Source organism: Salvelinus namaycush, chromosome 16 (assembly GCF_016432855.1).
Source record: "Salvelinus namaycush isolate Seneca chromosome 16, SaNama_1.0, whole genome shotgun sequence".
NCBI classification, from domain to species: domain Eukaryota; kingdom Metazoa; phylum Chordata; class Actinopteri; order Salmoniformes; family Salmonidae; genus Salvelinus; species Salvelinus namaycush.
The window spans coordinates 42122698-42149113 of record NC_052322.1 but is presented as its reverse complement, the minus strand read 5'-3'; the positions used below and the strand labels follow the sequence as shown (position 1 = coordinate 42149113).

The window sequence follows — 26416 nt, the reverse complement described above, 5'->3', positions numbered from 1 at the left end:
TGCTAACCATGTGTATGTGACCAATAAAATTTGGTTTGATTTGATTGGATTTTTTGGTCACCTCCCTGACCAAGGTCCTTCTCCCCCGATTGCTCAGTTTGGCCGGTCGGCCAGCTCTAGGAAGAGTCTTGGTGGTTCCAAATGTCTTCCCTTTAAGATTAATGGAGGCCACTGTGTTCTTGGGGACCTTCAATGCTGCAGAAATGTGTTGGTATCCTTCCCCAGATCTGTGCCTCGTTACAATCCTGTCTCGGAGCTCTACGGACAATTCCTTCGACCTCATGGCTTGGTTTTTGCTCTAACATGAACTGTCAACTGTGGAACCTTATATAGACAGGTGTGTGCCTTTCCAAATTGTGTCCAATCAATTGAGTTTACCACTGGTGGACTTCAATCAAGTTGTAGAAACATCTCAAGAATTATCAATGGAAACAGTTGTGATTGTCCATTCCATATTGTCCATTTTACTTTGACCTGTCCTGTTTCTAGGATATGTTGTTTGTCAACATGACAGCGCTTTTTTGTTGTTGATTGGGTGCCATTTATGTTAGGCTACTTGATTGGAGAAACCTTCATGATGCAAAAAGTGTCCGTGTCATTACATTGTCGTACATTTTATCTCCAGCCTGAAGGCTACAGAAAAGGCCACATACTCTTTCTGTCATATCTGCTCTATGATTTATGTTAGATCTTTTTTTTTTTTAAAGGAATGTTGGTTTAGCGCCGCAGCGATGCGTCTCTCCAACAGCACTCTGGAGAGGCGCGCTGGGAATGGACTAGCAAAATATTTTGCACCCTTGCCTTTGACAAAGTGGGCACTGCTTATCACAGGGCGCCATCAACGCTCAGCTAAAAAGCCCTTATGCCACCGGTCGAGAACAATCGGCATTGTTTTTTGGCATAATTATGTGAGGTTTTCTGTGTTGTTGGAGGTGTTTCTTGGTCAGTTAAAGTCAGAAAATGCCACCCGTGTCAATATGCTGCCATAGGCGGCTGCCTAATCATGCCTAATGTGAAGGCCGGCCGTGAATGTGGTTCAGGCCGCCATCATGACTGGCCTGCGTTCATTGGAAGGCTGTAATTACCCCTCCTCTCTCTCTCTCTTTCTCTCTCTCTCTCTCTCTTTCTCTCCCTCTCTCTCTCTCTTTCTGGCCCTCTCCCCCTCTCTCTCTCTCTCTCTCTCTTTCTTTATCTCTTTCTGTCCCTCTCCCCCTCTCTCTCTCTCCCCCTCTCTCTCTCTCTTTCTGTCCCCCACACCTCTCTCCCTCTCTCTCTCTTTCTGTCCCCCACACCTCTCTCTCTCTTTCTGTCCCCCCCCACCTCTCTCTCTCTCTCTGTGTTGTTATAGGGTCGGTTTCCGGCAGCAGAACCCCTAAGTGATCTGGTTACATGGAGAGCAAAGGGAAATAAAGTGGAGGCTGAGTACTGCAGCCACCACCACCGTACAGTCAGTTACTAGGCAACGCTGTCCTCGTCACAGCAGGAAAAAGAGTCGAACTGAACATTAATCACTTTGTACGTCTTCAGATTTAAATTTCCTTCACATCTCAATTTCCTTCACATCTCAACGGTCTTCACATCTCAACGGCCTTCACATCTCAATGGTCTTCACATCTCAGTGGCCTTCACATCTCAATGGCCTTCACATCTCAATGACCTTCACATCTCAACGGTCTTCACATCTCAACGGCCTTCACATCTCAATGGTCTTCACATTTCAACGGTCTTCACATCTCAATGGCCTTCACATCTCAACGGCCTTCACATCTCAACGGCCTTCACATCTCAATGGCCTTCACATCTCAACGGCCTTCACATCTCAACGGTCTTCACATCTCAATGGCCTTCACATCTCAACGGTCTTCACATCTCAATGGCCTTCACATCTCAACGGCCTTCACATCTCAACGGTCTTCACATCTCAATGCCTTCACATCTCACCGGTCTTCACATCTCAACGGTCTTCACATCTCAACGGCCTTCACATCTCAACTGCCTTCACATCTCAATGGCCTTCACATCTCAACGGGCTTCACATCTCAACGGCCTTCACATCTCAATGGCCTTCACATCTCAATGGCCTTCACATCTCAACGGCCTTCACATCTCAACGGTCTTCACATCTCAACGGTCTTCACATCTCAACGGCCTGCACATCTCAATGGCCTTCACATCTCAACGGTCTTCACATCTCAATGGCCTTCACATCTCAACGGTCTTCACATCTCAATGGCCTTCACATCTCAATGGCCTTCACATCTCAACGGTCTTCACATCTCAAAGTCAGACAGAATGAAGTTTCTTCCTAACAAACTAAGGCTGATTTAAATTGATGCCATAAAATAAATATACAGCGCCAGAATTCTGAAGTTCAGCACTACAGGGCAGTGGACAGCAACCGTCTCAAGGGCATCCCTGCATGTGATGTGACCCAATCCGGCATCCATAGCCTTGCCAAATAAGGCCCAGTATAGCAGCATTTAGAATTCCCAAAGCTGATTAATCTTAATCAGGCAAACCAACCTGCCTGATTAGGATGATCAGTTTTCCCTGATCCTTGGCTCTGTGTATCCATCAATCCAAAATGGGATCAATCACAGAGGTAAACACTCCTAGTAAACACGGCTTGCCTGCATAGTAAATGTATTTTATTTATTTATAAAGCCCTTCTTACATCAGCTGATATCGCAAAGTGCTGTACAGAAACAGGTTTGTAAGCAGGTTTGGTGTGGATTCAATGGGACTGTGTTGTGTACTTGCTTGGATCCTTCCTGTCTCCCTCCCTGTCTGCCTCCCTGTCTGTCTGTCTCCCTCCCTGTCTGCCTCCCTGTCTGTCTCCCTGTCTCCATGTCTGTCACCGTCGCTGTCTCCCAGTCTGTCTCCCTCCCTCCCTCCCTGTCTGTCTCCCTCCCTGTCTCCCTGTCTGTCACCGTCGCTGTCTCCCAGTCTGTGTCCCTGTCTGTCTCCCTCCCTGTCTCCCTGATCAACAGGATCAGTCATCACAGGGTAAATACTAACTGAGATTAACAGGGCCAGTCATCACAGGGTAAATACTAACTGAGATCAACAGGGCCAGTCATCACAGGGTAAATACTAACTGAGATCAACAGGACCAGTCATCACAGGGTAAATACTAACTGAGATCAACAGGGCCAGTCATCACAGGGTAAATACTAACTGAGATTAACAGGGCCAGTCATCACAGGGTAAATACTAACTGAGATCAACAGGGCCAGTCATCACAGGGTAAATACTAACTGAGATCAACAGGATCAGTCATCACAGGGTAAATACTAACTGAGATCATCAGGGCCAGTCATCACAGGGTAAATACTAACTGAGATCAACAGGGCCAGTCATCACAGGGTAAATACTAACTGAGATCAACAGGGCCAGTCATCACAGGGTAAATACTAACTGAGATCAACAGGGCCAGTCATCACAGGGTAAATACTAACTGAGATCATCAGGGCCAGTCATCACAGGGTAAATACTAACTGAGATCAACAGGGCCAGTCATCACAGAGTAAATACTAACTGAGATCAACAGGATCAGTCATCACAGGGTAAATACTAACTGAGATCAACAGGACCAGTCATCACAGAGTAAATACTAACTGAGATCAACAGGACCAGTCATCACAGGGTAAATACTAACTGAGATCAACAGGGCCAGTCATCACAGAGTAAATACTAACTGAGATCAACAGGACCAGTCATCACAGGGTAAATACTAACTGAGATTAACAGGGCCAGTCATCACAGGGTAAATACTAACTGAGATCAACAGGGCCAGTCATCACAGAGTAAATACTAACTGAGATCAATAGGGCCAGTCATCACAGGGTAAATACTAACTGAGATCAACAGGGCCAGTCATCACAGAGTAAATACTAACTGAGATCAACAGGATCAGTCATCACAGGGTAAATACTAACTGAGATCAACAGGGCCAGTCATCACAGGGTAAATACTAACTGAGATCAACAGGGCCAGTCATCACAGGGTAAATACTAACTGAGATCAACAGGGCCAGTCATCACAGGGTAAATACTAACTGAGATCAACAGGGCCAGTCATCACAGGGTAAATACTAACTGAGATCAACAGGATCAGTCATCACAGGGTAAATACTAACTGAGATCAACAGGACCAGTCATCACAGAGTAAATACTAACTGAGATCAACAGGGCCAGTCATCACAGAGTAAATACTAACTGAGATCAACAGGGCCAGTCATCACAGAGTAAATACTAACTGAGATCAACAGGGCCAGTCATCACAGGGTAAATACTAACTGAGATCAACAGGGCCAGTCATCACAGGGTAAATACTAACTGAGATCAACAGGGCCAGTCATCACAGGGTAAATACTAACTGAGATCAACAGGGCCAGTCATCACAGGGTAAATACTAACTGAGATGAACAGGGCCAGTCATCACAGAGTAAATACTAACTGAGATTAACAGGACCAGTCATCACAGGGTAAATACTAACTGAGATCATCAGGGCCAGTCATCACAGGGTAAATACTAACTGAGATCATCAGGGCCAGTCATCACAGGGTAAATACTAACTGAGATCATCAGGGCCAGTCATCACAGGGTAAATACTAACTGAGATAAACAGGGCCAGTCATCACAGGGTAAATACTAACTGAGATCAACAGGGCCAGTCATCACAGGGTAAATACTAACTGAGATCAACAGGATCAGTCATCACAGGGTAAATACTAACTGAGATCAACAGGACCAGTCATCACAGAGTAAATACTAACTGAGATCAACAGGGCCAGTCATCACAGGGTAAATACTAACTGAGATCATCAGGGCCAGTCATCACAGAGTAAATACTAACTGAGATCAACAGGGCCAGTCATCACAGGGTAAATACTAACTGAGATCAACAGGGCCAGTCATCACAGAGTAAATACTAACTGAGATCAACAGGGCCAGTCATCACAGGGTAAATACTAACTGAGATCAACAGGGCCAGTCATCACAGGGTAAATACTAACTGAGATCAACAGGGCCAGTCATCACAGGGTAAATACTAACTGAGATCAACAGGGCCAGTCATCACAGGGTAAATACTAACTGAGATCAATAGGGCCAGTCATCACAGGGTAAATACTAACTGAGATCAATAGGGCCAGTCATCACAGGGTAAATACTAACTGAGATCAACAGGGCCAGTCATCACAGGGTAAATACTAACTGAGATCAACAGGGCCAGTCATCACAGGGTAAATACTAACTGAGATCAACAGGGCCAGTCATTACAGAGTAAATACTAACTGAGATCAACAGGGCCAGTCATCACAGGGTAAATACTAACTGAGATCAACAGGGCCAGTCATCACAGGGTAAATACTAACTGAGATCATCAGGGCCAGTCATCACAGGGTAAATACTAACTGAGATCAACAGGGCCAGTCATCACAGGGTAAATACTAACTGAGATCAACAGGGCCAGTCATCACAGGGTAAATACTAACTGAGATCAACAGGGCCAGTCATCACAGAGTAAATACTAACTGAGATCAACAGGGCCAGTCATCACAGAGTAAATACTAACTGAGATCAACAGGGCCAGTCATCACAGGGTAAATACTAACTGAGATCAACAGGGCCAGTCATCACAGGGTAAATACTAACTGAGATCAACAGGGCCAGTCATCACAGGGTAAATACTAACTGAGATCAACAGGGCCAGTCATCACAGGGTAAATACTAACTGAGATGAACAGGGCCAGTCATCACAGAGTAAATACTAACTGAGATTAACAGGACCAGTCATCACAGGGTAAATACTAACTGAGATCATCAGGGCCAGTCATCACAGGGTAAATACTAACTGAGATCATCAGGGCCAGTCATCACAGGGTAAATACTAACTGAGATCATCAGGGCCAGTCATCACAGGGTAAATACTAACTGAGATAAACAGGGCCAGTCATCACAGGGTAAATACTAACTGAGATCAACAGGGCCAGTCATCACAGGGTAAATACTAACTGAGATCAACAGGATCAGTCATCACAGGGTAAATACTAACTGAGATCAACAGGACCAGTCATCACAGAGTAAATACTAACTGAGATCAACAGGGCCAGTCATCACAGGGTAAATACTAACTGAGATCATCAGGGCCAGTCATCACAGAGTAAATACTAACTGAGATCAACAGGGCCAGTCATCACAGGGTAAATACTAACTGAGATCAACAGGGCCAGTCATCACAGAGTAAATACTAACTGAGATCAACAGGGCCAGTCATCACAGGGTAAATACTAACTGAGATCAACAGGGCCAGTCATCACAGGGTAAATACTAACTGAGATCAACAGGGCCAGTCATCACAGGGTAAATACTAACTGAGATCAACAGGGCCAGTCATCACAGGGTAAATACTAACTGAGATCAATAGGGCCAGTCATCACAGGGTAAATACTAACTGAGATCAATAGGGCCAGTCATCACAGGGTAAATACTAACTGAGATCAACAGGGCCAGTCATCACAGGGTAAATACTAACTGAGATCAACAGGGCCAGTCATCACAGGGTAAATACTAACTGAGATCAACAGGGCCAGTCATCACAGAGTAAATACTAACTGAGATCAACAGGGCCAGTCATCACAGGGTAAATACTAACTGAGATCAACAGGGCCAGTCATCACAGGGTAAATACTAACTGAGATCATCAGGGCCAGTCATCACAGGGTAAATACTAACTGAGATCAACAGGGCCAGTCATCACAGGGTAAATACTAACTGAGATCAACAGGGCCAGTCATCACAGGGTAAATACTAACTGAGATCAACAGGGCCAGTCATCACAGGGTAAATACTAACTGAGATCAACAGGGCCAGTCATCACAGGGTAAATACTAACTGAGATCAACAGGGCCAGTCATCACAGGGTAAATACTAACTGAGATCAACAGGGCCAGTCATCACAGGGTAAATACTAACTGAGATCAACAGGGCCAGTCATCACAGGGTAAATACTAACTGAGATCAACAGGGCCAGTCATCACAGAGTAAATACTAACTGAGATCAACAGGGCCAGTCATCACAGGGTAAATACTAACTGAGATTAACAGGGCCAGTCATCACAGGGTAAATACTAACTGAGATCAACAGGGCCAGTCATCACAGAGTAAATACTAACTGAGATCAACAGGACCAGTCATCACAGAGTAAATACTAACTGAGATCAACAGGGCCAGTCATCACAGAGTAAATACTAACTGAGATCAACAGGGCCAGTCATCACAGAGTAAATACTAACTGAGATCAACAGGGCCAGTCACCACAGAGTAAATACTAACTGAGATCAACAGGGCCAGTCATCACAGGGTAAATACTAACTGAGATCAACAGGGCCAGTCATCACAGAGTAAATACTAACTGAGATCAACAGGGCCAGTCATCACAGGGTAAATACTAACTGAGATCAACAGGGCCAGTCATCACAGAGTAAATACTAACTGAGATCAACAGGGCCAGTCAGCACAGAGTAAATACTAACTGAGATCAACAGGGCCAGTCATCACAGAGTAAATACTAACTGAGATCAAGGGATATAAAGTAGGGGGTTACTTTATTGCATGTGTAGCTCTGTGTTGTTGTTTTTGCCGCACTGCTTTGCTTTATCTTGGCCAGCTCGCAGTTGTAAATGAAAACTTGTTCTCAAATGGCATACCTGGTTAAATAAAGGTGAAATAATTAAAAAATATATATAAGAAATGCTTACGTGATAATGATGAATGTGTAGTATGCTTATAAGTGTTATGAAATCAGTATGTAGGTACCTTTCAGATAAGGTGTTTATCAAAAATAATGATCTAGTTCTCTCCAACAGATACAAGTGAGGAAAGGATATTGTCGATACTGGATTCAGGCCCCAAGTCTTATGTAGTATTGTGAGTCGATACTGGATTCAGGCCCCCAGTCTTATGTGGAATTGTGAGTCGATACTGGATTCAGGCCCAGTATTGTACAGACTGATCTGAAGGTATAGACTGAGCTGAGGGTATAGACTATTGTGTAGACTGAGCTGAGGGTTTAGACTGAGCTGAGGGTATAGACTATTGTATAAACTGAGCTGAGGGTATAGACTGAGCTGAGGGTATAGACTATTGTATGTACTGAGCTGAGGGTTTAGACTGAGCTGAGGGTATAGACTATTGTATAGACTGAGCTGAGGCTATAGACTATTGTATAGACTGAGCTGAGGGTATAGACTATTGTGTAGACTGATCTGAGGGTATAGACTGAGCTGAGGGTATAGACTATTGTATGTACTGAGCTGAGGGTTTAGACTGAGCTGAGGGTATAGACTATTGTATAGACTGATTTGAGGGTATAGACTATTGTATAAACTGAGCTGAGGGTATAGACTATTGTGTAGACTGAGCTGAGGGTATAGACTATTGTATAGACTGATCTGAGGGGATAGACTGAGCTGACGGTATAGACTATTGTATGGACTGAGCTGAGGGTATAGACTGAGCTGAGGGTATAGACTATTGTATAGACTGATCTGAGGGTATAGACTGAGCTGAGGGTATAGACTGAGCTGGTATATACTATTGTATAAACCGAGCTGAGGGTATAGACTATTGTGTAAACTGAGCTGAGGGTATAGACTATTGTGTAAACTGAGCTGAGGGTATAGACTATTGTATAGACTGAGCTGAGGGTATAAACTGAGCTGAGGGTATTGACTATTGTATAAACCGAGCTGAGGGTATAGACTATTGTGTAAACTGAGCTGAGGGTATAAACTGAGCTGAGGGTAGAGGATATTGTATAGACTGATCTGAGGGTATAGACTGAGCTGAGGGTATAGACTATTGTATAGACTGATCTGAGGGTATAGACTGAGCTGAGGGTATAGACTATTGTATAGACTGAGCTGAGGGTATAGACTGAGCTGGTATAGACTATTGTATAAACCGAGCTGAGGGTATAGACTATTGTGTAAACTGAGCTGAGGGTATAGACTATTGTATAGACTGAGCTGAGGGTATAAACTGAGCTGAGGGTATTGACTATTGTATAAACCGAGCTGAGGGTATAGACTATTGTGTAAACTGAGCTGAGGGTATAAACTGAGCTGAGGGTAGAGGCTATTGTATAGACTGAGCTGAAGGTATAGACTATTGTATATACTGAGCTGAGTCTATAGACTATTGTATAGACTGAGCTGATGGTATAGACTGAGCTGAGGGTATAGACTACTGTATAAACTGAGCTGAGGGTATAGACTATTGTATAGACTGAGCTGAGGGTATAGACTATTGTATAGACTGATCTGAGGGTATATACTGAGCTGAGGGTATAGACTATTGTATAGACTGAGCTGAGGGTATAGATTATTGTTTAAACTGAGCTGAGGGTATAGATTATTGTATAGACTGAGCTGAGGGTATATACTATTGTATGGACTGAGCTGAGGGTATAGACTATTGTATAGACTGATCTGAGGGTATAGACTGAGCTGAGGGTATAGACTATTGTATAGACTGAGCTGAGGGTATAGACTGAGCTGGTATAGACTATTGTATAAACCGAGCTGAGGGTATAGACTATTGTGTAAACTGAGCTGAGGGTATAGACTATTGTGTAAACTGAGCTGAGGGTATAGACTATTGTATAGACTGAGCTGAGGGTATAAACTGAGCTGAGGGTAGAGGCTATTGTATAGACTGAGCTGAAGGTATAGACTATTGTATATACTGAGCTGAGTGTATAGACTATTGTATAGACTGAGCTGATGGTATAGACTGAGCTGAGGGTATAGACTACTGTATAAACTGAGCTGAGGGTATAGAATATTGTATAGACTGAGCTGAGGGTATAGACTATTGTATAGACTGAGCTGAGGGTATAGATTATTGTTTAAACTGAGCTGAGGGTATAGATTATTGTATAGACTGAGCTGAGGGTATATACTATTGTATGGACTGAGCTGATAGTATAGACTGAGCTGAGGGTATAAACTATTGTATAGACTGATCTGAGGGTATAGACTATTGTATAGACTGAGCTGAGGGTATAGACTATTGTATAGACTGAGCTGAGGGTATAGACTATTGTATAGACTGATCTGAGGGTATATACTGAGCTGAGGGTATAGAATATTGTATAGACTGAGCTGAGGGTATAGACTGTTGTTTAAACTGAGCTGAGGGTATAGACTTATTGCATAGACTGAGCTGAGGGTATATACTATTGTATGGACTGAGCTGAGGGTATAGACTGAGCTGAGGGTATAAACTATTGTATAGACTGATCTGAGGGTATAGACTATTGTATAGACTGAGCTGAGGGTATAGACTATTGTATAGACTGAGCTGAGGGTATAGACTATTGTATAGACTGAGCTGACGGTATAGACTATTGTATAGACTGATCTGAGGGTATAGACTATTGTATAGACTGATCTGAGGGTATAGACTGAGCTGAGGGTATAGACTATTGTATAGACTGAGCTGAGGGTATAGACTGTTGTTTAAACTGAGCTGAGGGTATAGACTTATTGCATAGACTCAGCTCAGGGAATAGACTTTTGCATTGAATGAGTGATTTAATTTGATTTTTTCCATGCGGAGGAGATGCATCTCATTCTGCACCCATGAATCTTGAGAAAAGATGCCATTTCTACTAGTGTATCATGGCCAGGGAGGACACATGTTATGGGAAGGGAATTGATCAGTCACTTTAACGCTCATTCTTTAGAGCAGGACAGGAGGACCAGACAGAGTGTCTTCTTCGTCTGTGTGAGGTTAGGATACAGTAGTAAGTCATTGTAGCCTAGTACTAGAGTAGCTTGTCGTGGTACCCAGTGGTGTGTATTCATGGTTGCCCCCTCCCCCCAACAAATTATACATATGTCTTATTCTGTCCGTGTTTCATAATTGTCCTTCAATTCGCATAGAGGCCGAATGTATCTCACAGGAGAAAGCATCCGAGCGAGTTAAACAGCGCCCCTCTGTCTCTCTACGAGTAGGCCATCTATCTGATTCTGTCTGGTCCAAACGAGTATGACAGTGTTGCCGCCCGTAGCGCTGAAGGCAAGGGAAACCAGCAACCATCTGGCATCCATTGACAAAGACAGTATAAAACATTTGCCAATCAGCGTTGAGCTAAATTTGAGCGAGCTCAACTGTGAATGGTTCTGGCACACCACAAAAAGTGTCAAGGGAAGCCAGCTTGGATTTGGCGTCACTCCTATCATATCCCATTGAGAGCATACATCATTGACAGAAAAACTAGAATTGTTGCATCTCGTTGTGGTGTTGTTCTCCTGTGGCTAGCTAGACAAAATGGGACCTTTCCTAAATTAGCCATGGATGGAGATAGGGACTTGTGGTTTTACTTCTCTGTTCTGGCCAATGATTATAGCAGTGATTCTGATCCAACCATTAATTCATACATTGTTGTGCCCCTGGCCTGAGAGGATGTTAGTTCAATATGTAGCTAGATGTAGAAGACTAATGTTAACTAGCTAACATTGCCCATGAATGGAAGTTAGGCTAGCGAGCAAACATTTTAGCCAGGTAGCCTAGGACAACAAAAAAATGAAAGCACGTACGGTATGACAGTGACGGAACATTTCATCAACTTGAAAGAGAGGAGGAAGGCATTGGTGTTTCTCTACAAGTAGGGTGAGTCAACATGTTTTTCTACTTGCTCAAACACACACACACACACACACACACACACGCACACATAAATCAGAACCATGGACAGCCACATCATATTTATCTTATTGGACTAAATAGTTTTGGGTATATTTTAGTTGTCACTGTATTAGACTAAGCAGAGGTGATTTGCTGATGTTGAAATGTTAAAGTTGAAATGCTGCTGGAATAGCGGAGGCAGCTCCTGTTTTGACTAGCTTGACCATGCTGTAGGTCATGTACTGTCTGTTACTGTACATGCAATATGCTTTGTGGACTTCACTGGACAGAGGTTGTTATCCGGTTTTGTGATGAAACAAAGGTGTTGATGAATTTATTCTGCCACTGTGTCTTCTTATTGTCTCGGCCTTTAGGCCTATATATATCACGGTCGCGGGGCGTATGAACTAACAGGTTATAGATCAAACAACCGATTATCACAATACGTAGGTTAAAATATGGATTTTATGGAGTGGGTACCGCTAGTATCGCAGTGTGAGTGTAGGCCACCAGTCACTGTTGGTCTAGTATTGAAAAAAACACGTCTACAAAAGTCGGCCAGTTGCTGTGGGCAGCCGTAACACTACACAGACTGGAGTAGACCTATGAATAAGAAAAAAACACGAATAATTTATTCTGGCAAGACTAGACTGCTCATGCGCTCCCATGATTCACCACCTCAGCTCGCAGAGATGCTGCTGACAATGCGACTCATGAAGAGAAAACGCACTGATTTGCTGCAGAAGACGTAAAGAATCGAAGGCCGCCGCTTGGCTGACCAGACCACTTGTCCTCAGAAACGTAATACATCATCAGAATACATGGCGTTGAATTTATCTCTGTCATTAATTCAGGTTGGGTGAGTGCCACCGGTCCAACAATGGCATGTGTTCTTAAATTTTTACATAATCTTATTTTTGCGTAATTTTATACCGAGTTTTGGATGCGGCGCGGAGCAGTGTGTTGTCAGGATCAGGGAAATACAGCCAGGAAGGATTTCTCCAGCGCTCTCTTCTTTTCGCCCTGCATTCCGCTTCTTGTCTTTACATTGGATAGACTATTACTGTAAGGGACTAAGACGAGGTGCAAATTATAAACAGACGTGTCCGATTTGGTAGCGGATGGATTTAATTTCAGAGAATGGCTTAATCTGATCTGGCGTGAAGGTAGGATACATAATTTATAATTTATCAACATTTCCATGAATTGATCCATTGCTGTGTTTTGGATCAAATGGAATGGAGCAATGCATCATTGAATTCACCAGCCCTGTGCATGTAGAAACGAATAAAATTACTAACAAACGATTTGTTAAAGCGTCAATCGGCATTTGAAACAAAGCGTTTTTCCTCACCCTTGTTTCGGTAAAAAGCTGAGGGATAGGGCTGGAGAAACGTAAACCACTCTCAAACGGATAGACATAGCTATGGATAAAAGGACTGACCATGCATGATATCAACACTATAGTTTGAACCGTGTTTTGAGACTATACAGTGTTTTGTTTACATTTGCTTTGTTTACAAACATTGGAGTGAAAAAAGCTTATATTCTAGGTTCTGATGGGGTACGACAGTTGAACTAAGCTCATGACACATAAGTTATATTCTTCAAGAATCAATTGGTGCATTTAATTAATTCAGAAGCAAAGAATGGATGAAACAACTGCAGATTGCCTCTTTAAAGGCAACTGACGTTGAAAATGATGATAATGCCCTTTTAGTGTAAGAGCTGTTTGAAAAGACCACCTGAAATTTCAACTTGTTTTTGGTGGGATGGAGATTTGACATGCCTGGTGACATCACTAGGCAGTATATTAGTTAATAGACTAATACAAAATAGTGTTCCAAACCTCTCTGCTAATAACAGCTATTTTTCTGTTTTCTTCTCCCGACAGTCCTAATAAAATTCTAGATTGAGAAATTGCTCTTTGCTAGGAAGCTATTTTTGTTTATTTTTCACCATTTTAATTGAAAACAATCACAGTAAGGTCCTTAATTGTTACCCAGAAATGATTGTATATTAATACAATATGGCTGTATTAGACCTTTAACATGTGAATGTATTGATACAGCCATCTCTGTTTACAACAACAATAGTTGGTTTTCTTTTCTTTCAGACCTCAATTAAGCGATGTCTGGGATTCCACCAGCTGCTGCTCCATGCTGTGTAGGAAGAGACCCATAATACAGGAAGTTCTGCTCCTTAAATAACAACAACACACCACTGACTAGCATGTTGCCTCCACACAGAGCAGACGCCCTGCCAGAGCCCTCTCCGTCTGCCTCTCCCTCTCCCAGCCTGAGGAGGGTCCAGGTTCAATGGGCCTTGTACCTCTCCCTCTCCCTGGCCCTCCTCTGGTTCCCGTCTGGGGCGGTAGCCTCAACCCTCAACTGCCACAAGACCTGTATCTGTGCCAGTAACATCGTGAGCTGTTCCAAGATGAACCTGACAACGGTGCCCACTGGCCTGCCTCTCTACACGGCTGTCCTGGACCTCAGCTACAACGACATCTCCCGGCTGAGGGCTGAGTGGACCACGGTGAAACTCACCAAACTCCACAACCTCCTACTCAGTCACAACGGCCTTCACTTCCTCTCCTCCGAGGCCTTCGTCTACGTCAAACACCTGCGCTACCTGGACCTGTCCTCCAACGACCTGCGACAGCTGGACGAGTTCATCTTCGAACCGCTGGGGCAGCTGGAGGTGTGAGAGAGAGAGAGAGAGAGAGAGAGAGAGAGAGAGAGAGAGAGAGAGAGAGAGAGAGAGAGAGAGAGAGAGAGAGAGAGAGAGAGAGAGAGAGAGAGAGAGAGAGAGAGAGAGAGAGAGAGAGAGAGAGAGAGAGAGAGAGAGAGAGAGAGAGAGAGAGAGAGAGAGAGAGAGAGAGAGAGAGAGAGAGAGAGAGAGAGAGAGAGAGAGAGAGACTCCTAATCTTCTGCCAAATATATGATCATAATTAGACACATATTTCCCTCAGATTACACAGACCAACAAAGATTTCGAACACAAATCACATTCTGACAAACTTCCATATCTGTTAGGTGAAATACAGCAGTGTGCAATCCCAGCAGCAAAATGTGTGACTTGCTGCCACAACAAAAGGTCAACCAGTGAGTCAGAAACACCAATGTAATATAACCTATATTTAAACCCCCCTGCCGTCATTCTTACATTCTACTATTAGCACATTGTCACAACATTGTACATCGCTTATGTAACATTTTAAACTGCTAATAGAAAAATAATAATTTATTATTTTAAACGTTATTCTCTTGGAACTATTTGTGTGTGTAATGTTTACTGTTAGTGTTGTTGTCTTTGTTTTGTTTCGTTCTCTTTGTTGCTTCGTTTTTTTTCACTTGCTTTGGCAATGTTCCCATTTTCCCCCGATTTCCAATGTTTGCCACATTTCCCATGTTTCCTATGTTTCCCATGTTTCCTATGCCAATAAAGCCGTTTGAATTGAATTGAAAGAGAGAGAAGGAGAAACAGATAGAGAGAGAGCGACAGACAGACTGAGACGAGACAGTGAAAGAAAGATAGAGAGTCAGACAGAGAGAGAGACAGAGATGGGGAGAGAGAGAGAGAGAGAGATAGACAGAGAGGAATAGAGAGACAAAGAGAGATAGAGCAATAGAGAGATAGAGAGAGATAGTTGTTTTTACAATTCTGACTTTTACAAACCGTACAAGTCAAAAGGTTGACACACCTACTCGTTCAAGGATTTTTATTTATTTGTACTATTTTCTACATTGTAGAATAATAGTGAAGACATCAAAACTATGAAATAACACATTTGGAATCATGTGGTAACCAAAAAAGTGTTAAACAAATCAAAATATATTTTATACTTGAGATTCTTTAAAATAGCCACCCTTTGCCTTCATGACAGCTTTGCACACTCTTGTCACTCTCAACCAGTTTCATGAGGTAGTCACCTGGAATGCATTTTAATTAACAGGTGTGCCTTGTTAAAAGTTAATTTGTGGAATTTATTTCCTTCTTAATGCGTTTGAGCCAATCAGTTGTGTTGTGACAAGGTAGGTTCGGTATACAGAAGATAGCCCTATTTGGTGAAAGACCAAGTCCATATTATGGCAAGAACAGCTCAAATAACCAAAGAGAAATTACAGTCCATTATTACTTTAAGTCAGTCAATGTGGAACATTTCATGAACTTTTAACATTTCTTCAAATTCAGTCACAAAACGATCAAGCGCTCATGAGGACAGCCACAGGAAAGGAAGACCCAGAGTTACCTCTGCTGCAGAGGATAAATTCTAATTGTTACAAAGAAACCACTACTAAAGGACACCAATAAGAATAAGAGACTTGCTTGGGTCAAGAAACACAAGCAATGGACATTAGACCGGTGGAAATCTGCCCTTTGGTCTGATGAGTCCAACTTTGAGATTTTTGGTTCCAACCGCAGTGTATTTGTAAGACGCAGAGTAGGTGAACGGATGATCTCCGCATGTGTGGTTCCCACCATGAAGTATGGAGGAGGAGGTGTAATGGTGTGGGGGTGCTTTGCTGATGACACTGTCTGTGATTTAGTTAGAATTCAAGGCACCAGCATGGCTAAAACAGCATTCTGCAGCGATACGCCATCCCATCTGGCTTGCGTTGAGTTATTTGACCAAGGAGAGTGATGGAGTGCTGCATCAGATGACCTGGCCTCCTCACCCGACCTCAACCCAGTTGAGATGGTTTGGGATAAGTTGGACCGCAGAGGAAAGGAAAAGCAGCCAACAAGTGCTCAGCATATGTGGGACCTCCTTCAAGACTGTTGGAAAAGCATTCCAGGTGAAGCTGGTTGAGATAATGCCAAGAGTGTGCAAAGCTGTCATGAAGGCAAAGGGTGGCTACTTTAAAAAAATCTAAAATCTAAAATAGAATTTGATTTGTTTAACACTTTTTTGGTTACTACATGATTCCATATGTGTTATTTCATAGTTTTGATATCTTCACTATTATTCTACGATGTAGAAAATAGTAAAAAATAAAGAAAAACCCTTGAATGAGTAGGTGTGTCCGAACTTTTGACTTGTTCTGTAATTTTCAATAGTAGCGAACGGCTGAATGATTTGATAAAAATGGGACAATTTCATAATTACAAAATCCATATTTCCAAATGATTCCCAGGTGCTGTTGCTGTACAACAACCGTATATCTCAGATTGACCGCTCAGCCTTCCAGGGTCTCCACAGCCTGCAGAAACTCTACCTGTCCCAGAACATGATCTCACGCTTCCCTCTGGAACTGGTCAAAGACAAGAGCCGCCTGGAGAAACTCAGCCTGATGGACATCTCTTCCAACAGGATCAAGGTTCATAAATCTATATTAAATAATAATGTCAAGTGCAAGTGGGTCTTTCTATAAACTAGGGTGAGGATTTCCTACACTAGACAACTTGTTACAGCTGTTTATAATTAATTGCTAATAATCTGCCAAATTTTGTCATGTCATTACATTAAGATATAAGGGGAATCATAGCTATATTCAATACAATTCACAAATTGATTTAAAACCTGTGTTTAACCCTTTCTCATGGTTGGTGTCTTGACGGATTTGTCCAAAATCGTGTGACATAAAACATAACTTTTCTGTCCTTGCATTTATAGAAGTGTAAGTCATTATATCATATATTAAGCATTACTCAGTTAAATTAGACATTGAATCCTGGATCTGTCTGTCTGACATTTTGTTTTGTACAGAGATCTCACAAATGCAGTATAACTACTTACCATTTCGTGTCTCCTTCAGTTATCAGGTGAAAAGAGTTTTCATTGGCACACAAATCCCCCCAAAATGTATGTGATTGCAAAATCGAATGCTTCTAACCAAAAGAGTCACCTTTACCATGAAACTTAAAACCTTAAATCGATACTGTTATTAACCTAGTTCTTCAATAATTATGTATAATATTTGTTGGATGCGCATTTGGTGTTGAGCGTGTTTAATAATGCCGTGATATTTTCAACACATCATCATCTAATCCAGGAAGGAATTTTCTGAATGACAGTCAAGTGACAAACAGCGGTTGCCACAACAACCCACGTGCTGTGGGGAAATAAAAAAAGGTTTTCGAGAACGTCCAGGATATTATGGTGTCTCATTCGTTACACCGGCGAAGACAGTTGTGACAGTATTCACATTGGATCTAATATTTCCAACAAATTGAGGTTGATCATCTGTTGTTGTCTGCTTGATTTACAGCAGGGTCTTGTGAGGTTTAACAGAGAAAGCATTAAGGTAATGAGCTCATGTTTTCATATGTCATATGTTTCGGTTGGACACACAGTCTACTGTGCGTAATTGTGTAGGATATATTATTGCGCAACACCAAACCTTATTCTTATTCATTATTCTAAGTGTAATGACAACAAATGACATATCCTAGTGGATTTATACACAATATGATCTGGTAATGAAATAACATGACAAATACATTTGGTTTCCATGTTACACTTGCAATTGAAACAATACAAGGGGCTTGAAGTAGTCTATTTACACAACGGGTGGGTCTAATCCTGAATGCTGATTGGTTAAAAGCGCATTCCACCGGGTGTCTATTCCACAAATTACCACCGGCTAAATCTATGAAGTTCAAATGCCTATTTATTCTGTTCCATCTGACTGCGCAATCCACTGTCGCATCAGGCCAGGCAGGGAAGGTATACACTTGATCTCCACTATTAAAATCATCTAGACATTATCTCACATTTATTTTAGACTAACATTTAGTTTTCAACAGCGGAGATTTGTATAAACATGTCTGTCTCTCCGACACTTGAAATATTGTTTCAGTATTCAAATTCGATCTCCAACTGTCCTATAGTAATAAACGAGTCAGGACGAGAGAGAGAGAGGTAGTCAGCGTTTCTCAGCCGGTCGAAATCATGAATCAGCTGGCATCATTTTTATGGATACATACAAAGAAATGTCAATTGAAAAAGGTCAAACGGAACGAAGTGCAGCTCGTTTGCAGTCTTTCCAGCTTCAGTTTGAAGTGATTGTGTTAGCTGTGTTGTTGGCTAGCTCCTCTCAACAACAGTGTCCTGACGAGAGAACACATTTTCTATGCCAGGCGAAATCGCACCTCATTACCTAACTGTTATGGATGCATCCAAATATATGTCACTAGAAAACAGCTTTAACAAATGAAGCTACTGTTGTTATTGTCTGCACTGTTTGATGTGACTGTAAATTAGCCGTAGTTGGCTAGCAAGCAAGGGATAAGAACGTTACCAGCCAGTATGGCAATGGAACATTTTAAAACGAAAGACTGGGTCGCATCCATAGATACAGAACAAAAAGACTGAACTGCTGGGTCGCGTCCGTAGATACAAAACAAAAAGACTGAACGACTGGGTCGCATCTCTGGCAACTGTTGATAAAACAGTTACTGGAGAACTGAGACCAAGTTGAGACACTGGACGAGGTGGATAAGGTATAGTAAAGGCAGTTTATTCAGAGGTAAAGATATCTGGGAAAACGTGCACGGGCTCGTTCGTTTAGCTCAGAGGGAACTAGCAGAAGAGCCCCGAAACATAGTGTGCAGATCATTTATACAGTAAATGACGTAGGTTGATTCTGGTAGTCTGGCCTTCTGATTGGTCGATCTGGGTCGTGGGTAGTCCTGTTCGGGCCTGGTGTCGACGTTCCATTGGCTCTTAACATTGTTCTTTGTCTTCGAGTCCCAACCTTGAAAAGAATGTGTGTGCGAGTTGTTGTTGCAGGGGCCTGTTCTGGGTGTGGGTGTGTGTGTCTGTGGTTGGTATCTGATGAGAGCAGAATGTGTCTGAGAGAAAAGAGGGGGTGGGTGCATGTTGTACAAAGGATAGCTTATGTTGAGAAGTTGTTATAACAAGTTTCCAGTATCTATTACAATTTCTTACACAACCGAACCAATAGAACGAACAACCAGCCGGCTTGGGTACTAACCCTAGATTTGTTTCGGGACTATATATTGTAGAATGATGAAATAGTATGAATAAATTCATCAAAATAACGTTTTAATGGAAATGGCTTTTACAAAAACCTTCTCTATTAAATATTAACGACAAAGTAGCCTGCAGTATGTCTACCAGGCAGAATGATATCATGATTATTTCTACAAAGTAGCCTGCAGTATGTCTACCTGGCAGAATGATATCATGATTATTTCTACAAAGTAGCCTGCAGTATGTCTACCTGGCAGAATGATATCATGATTATTTCTACAAAGTAGCCTGCAGTATGTCTACCTGGCAGAATGATATCATGATTATTTCTACAAAGTAGCCTGCAGTATGTCTACCTGGCAGAATGATATCATGATTATTTCTACAAAGTAGCCTGCAGTATGTCTACCAGGCAGAATGATATCATGATTATTTCTACAAAGTAGCCTGCAGTATGTCTACCTGGCAGAATGATATCATGATTATTTCTACAAAGTAGCCTGCAGTATGTCTACCAGGCAGAATGATATCATGATTATTTCTACAAAGTAGCCTGCAGTATGTCTACCAGGCAGAATGATATCATGATTATTTCTACAAAGTAGCCTGCAGTATGTCTACCTGGCAGAATGATATCATGATTATTTCTACAAAGTAGCCTGCAGTATGTCTACCAGGCAGAATGATATCATGATTATTTCTACAAAGTAGCCTGCAGTATGTCTACCTGGCAGAATGATATCATGATTATTTGCATCAATCCAGTGACCATTTGTTTTGCTAACTTTCATCTCATGTGAATACTTTCTCATATGCTTTCTCCTGTTGGTTCTCTTCCTTTCATTGTCTAGCAGCTGTTAAAGACATTATCCTAGTAACCATTATCCTAGTAACCATTATCCTAGTAACCATTATCCTATTAACCATTATCCTAGTAACTATTATCCTAGTAACCATTATCCTAGTAACCATTATCCTAGTAACCATTATCCTATTAACCATTATCCTAGTAACTATTATCCTAGTAACCATTATCATAGTAACCATTATCCTAGTAACCATTATCCTAGTAACCAATGATAGTTGTGGCATCTTTAATTTCACCTCTTTCAAAATGTCTAACTGATATTTCTATCTCTGTCCATGAAACCGCCCGCAGGTGCGAGGCCCATTTTAGAAAGGTGTTTTCCCGCAAATTGCATTTTGGAACATTCGCATGTAGGCTTTACTGCTGTGTGCACATTGCTGCGCCTAAAATGTGAAGAAATAATAGTCGATCAACATTTTAAGCTAAACATTCTGATCTGTTCCATCAGCCTTATTAATTGATAAGGTACATCATATACCTCCACTACACTACTTTGATATTCATCATGGATAAGAAGTGAGTATACGCAATGCCCGCTGAAGACATGGGGCGGCAGAGTAGCCTAGTGGTTAGACCGTTGGACTAGTAACCGAAAGGTTGCAAGTTTTGAATCCCCGAGCTGACAAGGTACAAAATCTGTCGTTCTGCCCCTGAACAAGGCAGTTAACCCACTGTTCTTAGGCCGTCATTGTAAATAAGAATTTGTTCTTAACGGACTTGCCTAGTTAAATAAAGGTTAAATAAAAATATGCTCCACTACACCACTGAGAAACACCTCGAACCAAACAACAGTGCTAGGTGCATGTGCACTTGAATTAATGGGTAACTACACAAAATATATACCGATATATTCTTTGATCATTTTAGGTCATTCTAAGTGTGTCACTGTTTCTCATAGACTTTCGCACAGGGAGCATTTCCTTCACCGGGTGGACCGTCTTGGAAATTTTTGGCAAAGTTAGAGTATACCCACTTCTCCAGGAACTGCTAGGAGGGGGAGAGGGGTTGCTGAGGAGTATTTCTGTCTGTATTAAAGCCCCTTTGCAGGGAAAAACTCATTCTGATTGGCTGGGCCTGGCTCCCTAGTGGTACGCCCTCCCAGGCCCGCCCATGGCTGCGCCCCTGCCCAGTCATGTGAAATGCATAGATTAGGGCCTAATGCATTTTATTTAAATTGACTGATTTGCTTCTATGAACCATAACTCAGTAAAATCTTAAGAATTGTTGCATGTTGCGTTTCTTTTTGTTGTTCAGTTTATATTAGGTTCTAAGTGCTTGAAATGTCCCTACAAGTGAATTTGACTTGCTAATGGTCTGTATGAACCCTGCTTAAAGGATGTACAGTGCCTTCAGAAAATATCCCTACCCGTTGACTTATTCCACATTTTGTTGTGTTGTGAATTCAAAAAATTGATTAAATAGATTTGTTTTCTCACCCATCTACACACAATACCCCATAATGACAAAGTTGAAAACATATTTTTAGAAATGTTTGCAAATTTATTCAAAATGAAATATAGAAATATCTAATTGACGTAAGTTTTCACACCCCTGAATCAATACTTTCTAGAATCACCTTTTGGTAGTGATTACAGCTGTGAGTCTTTCTTGGTAAGTCTCTAAGAGCTTTCCACACCTGGATTGTGTAATATTTGCCCACTATTTTTTGCAGTTTTACTTTAGTGCCTTGTTGCAAACAGGATGCATGTTTTGGAATATTTTTATTCTGTACAGGCCTCCTTCTTTTCACTCTGTCAATTATGTTAGTATTGTGGAGTAACTACAATGTTGTTGATCCATCCTCAGTTTTCTTCTATCACAGCCATTAAACTCTGTAACTCTTTTAAAGTCACCACTGGCCTCATGATGAAATCCCTGAGTGGTTTCCTTCTTCTCTGGCAACTGAGTTAGGAAGGACGCCTGTATCTTTGTAGTGACTGGGTGTATTGATACACCATCCAAAGTGTAATTAATAACTTCACCATGCTCAAAGGGATATTCAGTATTTGCTTTTTATATTGTTACCCATCTACCAATAGGTGCCCTTCTTTGCGAGGCATTGGAAAACCTTCCAGGTCTTTGTGGTTGAATCTGTGTTTGAAATTCCGTGCTCGACTGAGGCACCTTACAGATAATTGTATGTGTGTATAATCCTAGGCTTATGTTGTTGTATAGGTGGAGTTATGGGCCAATTTGCATATATTCCCTTACATATGTGGAACTGCATTCTTTTTATTTCAAACCATTTTGAAAATTTGATCCCAATGTCACACATTTGGCGCCATTATTTATAGAAAGACCCAAGTGCATAGCATCTTTTACCTGTATTTTGTGCATACTGTATGTGGCCATTTGTCTTTTTTGCACAATCTAATCTAATGTTTAGTGACGGTGTATGTTGTTTTTTACATTGTAAATTGTGTTTTTATCAGTTACTTTGTATGTTCATTGAGTTTTTATGTTATTGCTGCAAAATGAATTTACTCATTAAGGACATAAACATTTTAATATAATATAGGTCCCACCCATCGAGGAGCTGCAGGTGCTGCCTGCCTGGATAAAAAACGGTCTCTACTTCCACAACAACCCTCTGGTCTGTGACTGTAGCCTTTATAGTCTCCTGGCTCACTGGCACATCCTCCGGCTCAACTCAGCCCTGGACTTTAAAGATGAGTACAGCTGCTATCTCCCCGGGCCCCAGAAAAGCAAGGTGGGGGTCTTCGACCTGAACAGAGACTATATGAACTGTAGTACGTTCCACGAGGCGGACCAGGAAGCTTGGCTGGAACAGACGCTGATCTTGCGCTGTGATACTAAACACAGGGATCTGTCTAAGACCTGGGTGATGCCTGGTGACGTAGTGGTGACGGAGGGGTTTAATCAGACAGCCAAGGTGCTCCCTGACGGTAGTCTCCAGATCGGCCCGGTGAAGACGGACGACTCGGGGACGTATACGTGCTACGCTGTGAGCGAAGCCCTCAACGAGACGCTCTACGTGCTGCTCAAGGTATGTGGATACTGTTTCATAATGTATACGTGTTGTGTGTTGTAATGTTGTATGTCCAATGATCCTGTGACATCTTTATTTTCCCCTTGGGGGGATCAATACAAGTCAATTCAATTACATTCAGCTCTAACCAATTCAATTACATTAAGCTCAAACCAATTCAATTACATTCAGCTCAAACCGATTCAATTACATTCAGCTCAAACCGATTCAATTACATTCAGCTCAAACCGATTCAATTACATTCAGCTCAAACCGATTCAATTACATTCAGCTCAAACCAATTCAATTAAATTCAGCTCAAACCAATTCAATTAAATTCAGCTCAAACCAATTCAATTCAATTCACTCTGGATTAGTGAAAAATGACTAAAATGTGAATAACAATTCAATTCAAATCAACTCCATTCCTATCGATTCCCAAAGGTGCATAACTTCACGGAGAACGGCAACGGCGAAGCCCTGAACACGGCCTACACCACCCTGGTGGGCTGCCTGACCAGCGTGGTCCTAGTGCTCATCTACCTGTACCTGACCCCCTGCAGATGCTTCTGCTGCCCCAAAAAGAACCACGAGGACTCCATCCACTCCTCCATGCTCAGCGCCGCACCCAGCCATGAGGACCTGGTCAACAACACTGACCCAACGCACGTGGCCTTCATCGACCCCAAGGAGCTGGGACAGGGGCTGAACGGAAAGGTGAACCCCAACGATGGGGAGGGGGACCAGGGCGAGATGGATGAGGAGGGAGGGTTACTGGGGAAGGGAAGGAGGAAGAAGTCTGTGGCTGAGTCTATTAGTTCTGTCTTCTCTGACACCCCCATAGTGGTCTGAGATGGTACGGACCGTCGATATAGATGTACGCTGTGAAGTGATTGGATGGATCAGGGATGTACGTGGTGTGATTGGATGAAACTGTGACTACTTCCTTGGACAGAAAGCCAATCACAGTTCACTAAACTGACCAATCAGAAGCTTCAGGGGAGTGTTAACACATTGCCTTGGTATTAACAAGGACAACTGACAATAAACAGGACCTTTCCCCAGCATTTGATCTGTAGCACTTAAATACACATACTGTGAAAGCCTGACAGAGGACTTCCACTGGGCACACACTGGTTGAATCAATGTTGTTTAAACGTCATTTCAATGAAATGACTTTGAACCAATGTGGAATAGAGGTGGAATAGATGTGGAATTGACATCTGTGCCCAGTGGAGTGTAAGAGGACACTATATTCCTTCCCGTGATACAGTAACGGTGGATATCATGTTGGACGGTAACAGTACTCAGGAAGACATTGATTGGCGGAGGACAGAAAATATGAGATTGTGAGCCATTTTAAACATAAAAAAAAAAAAAAATGTTGTTGAGATGAATAAGTTTGAAAAAGAACATAGTTCATACATATATCGTCAAGTCATGAGCATGAACCTTGTAGACTGACTCATATTTCTATTAGCTAATAGGAGTAGACTAGCGTGAGTCTTCTGTAGACTTTAGTACATACAGAACGTACATACGGTAGCTATACACATAGAAATAGAATGACTTTATATTACTTCCTGGCATGGGTACATTCATTATGGCCACCGGGCCACTCATCACAGAACATTGACGTGGATGGGAATGTCTGTTCTAATAATTATATTTCTATGCATATACCCCTCCACCCCCACAGTGAGACAGACAGACAGACAGACAGACAGACAGACAGACAGACAGACAGACAGACAGACAGACAGACAGACAGACAGACAGACAGACAGACAGACAGACAGACAGACAGACAGACAGACAGACAGACAGACAGACAGACAGACCGTACCACCAGAGCTATATATTGAAGCATCAACATGGACACCAGATCCAGAGTTGGCCAAACACATCAACATGGACACCAGATCCAGAGTTGGCCAAACACATCAATATGGTCACCAGATCCAGAGTTGGCCAAACATAGCAACATGGACACCAGATCCAGAGTTGGCCAAACATAGCAACATGGACACCAGATCCAGAGTTGGCCAAACACATCAACATGGACACCAGATCCAGAGTTGGCCAAACACATCAACATGGACACAGGATCCAGAGTTGGCCAAACACATCAACATGGACACCAGATCCAGAGTTGGCCAAACACATCAACATGGTCACCAGATCCAGAGTTGGCCAAACACATCAACATGGACACCAGATCCAGAGTTGGCCAAACACATCAACATGGACACCAGATCCAGAGTTGGCCAAACACATCAACATGGTCACCAGATCCAGAGTTGGCCAAACACATCAACATGGTCACCAGATCCAGAGTTGGCCAAACACATCAACATGGTCACCAGATCCAGAGTTGGCCAAACACATCAACATGGTCACCAGATCCAGAGTTGGCCAAACACATCAACATGGACACAGGATCCAGAGTTGGCCAAACACAACAACATGGTCACCAGATCCAGAGTTGGCCAAACACATCAACATGGTCACCAGATCCAGAGTTGGCCAAACATCAACATGGTCACCAGATCCAGAGTTGGCCAAACATCAACATGGTCACCAGACCCAGAGTTGGCCAAACACATCAACATGGTCACCAGATCCAGAGTTGGCCAAACATCAACATGGACACCAGATCCAGAGTTGGCCAAACATCAACATGGTCACCAGATCCAGAGTTGGCCAAACACATCAACATGGTCACCAGATCCAGAGTTGGCCAAACACATCAACATGGACACCAGATCCAGAGTTGGCCAAACACATCAACATGGTCACCAGATCCAGAGTTGGCCAAACACATCAACATGGTCACCAGATCCAGAGTTGGCCAAACACATCAACATGGACACCAGATCCAGAGTTGGCCAAACATCAACATGGTCACCAGATCCAGAGT

At 42.4% G+C, this 26416-nt stretch overlaps 1 protein-coding gene across 1 annotated transcript; it reads left to right on the top strand.

Moving 5' to 3' along the window:
- Positions 1-13929: 13929 nt before the first annotated feature.
- On the top strand, positions 13930-24348 carry amigo1 (adhesion molecule with Ig-like domain 1). The gene is made up of 4 exons (XM_039011576.1): positions 13930-14400; positions 16839-17021; positions 23026-23514; positions 23941-24348. The coding sequence occupies exons 1-4, from the start codon at positions 13930-13932 to the stop codon at positions 24346-24348; spliced, it is 1551 nt and encodes a 516-aa protein (XP_038867504.1).
- The last annotated feature ends 2068 nt before the right edge of the window (positions 24349-26416 follow it).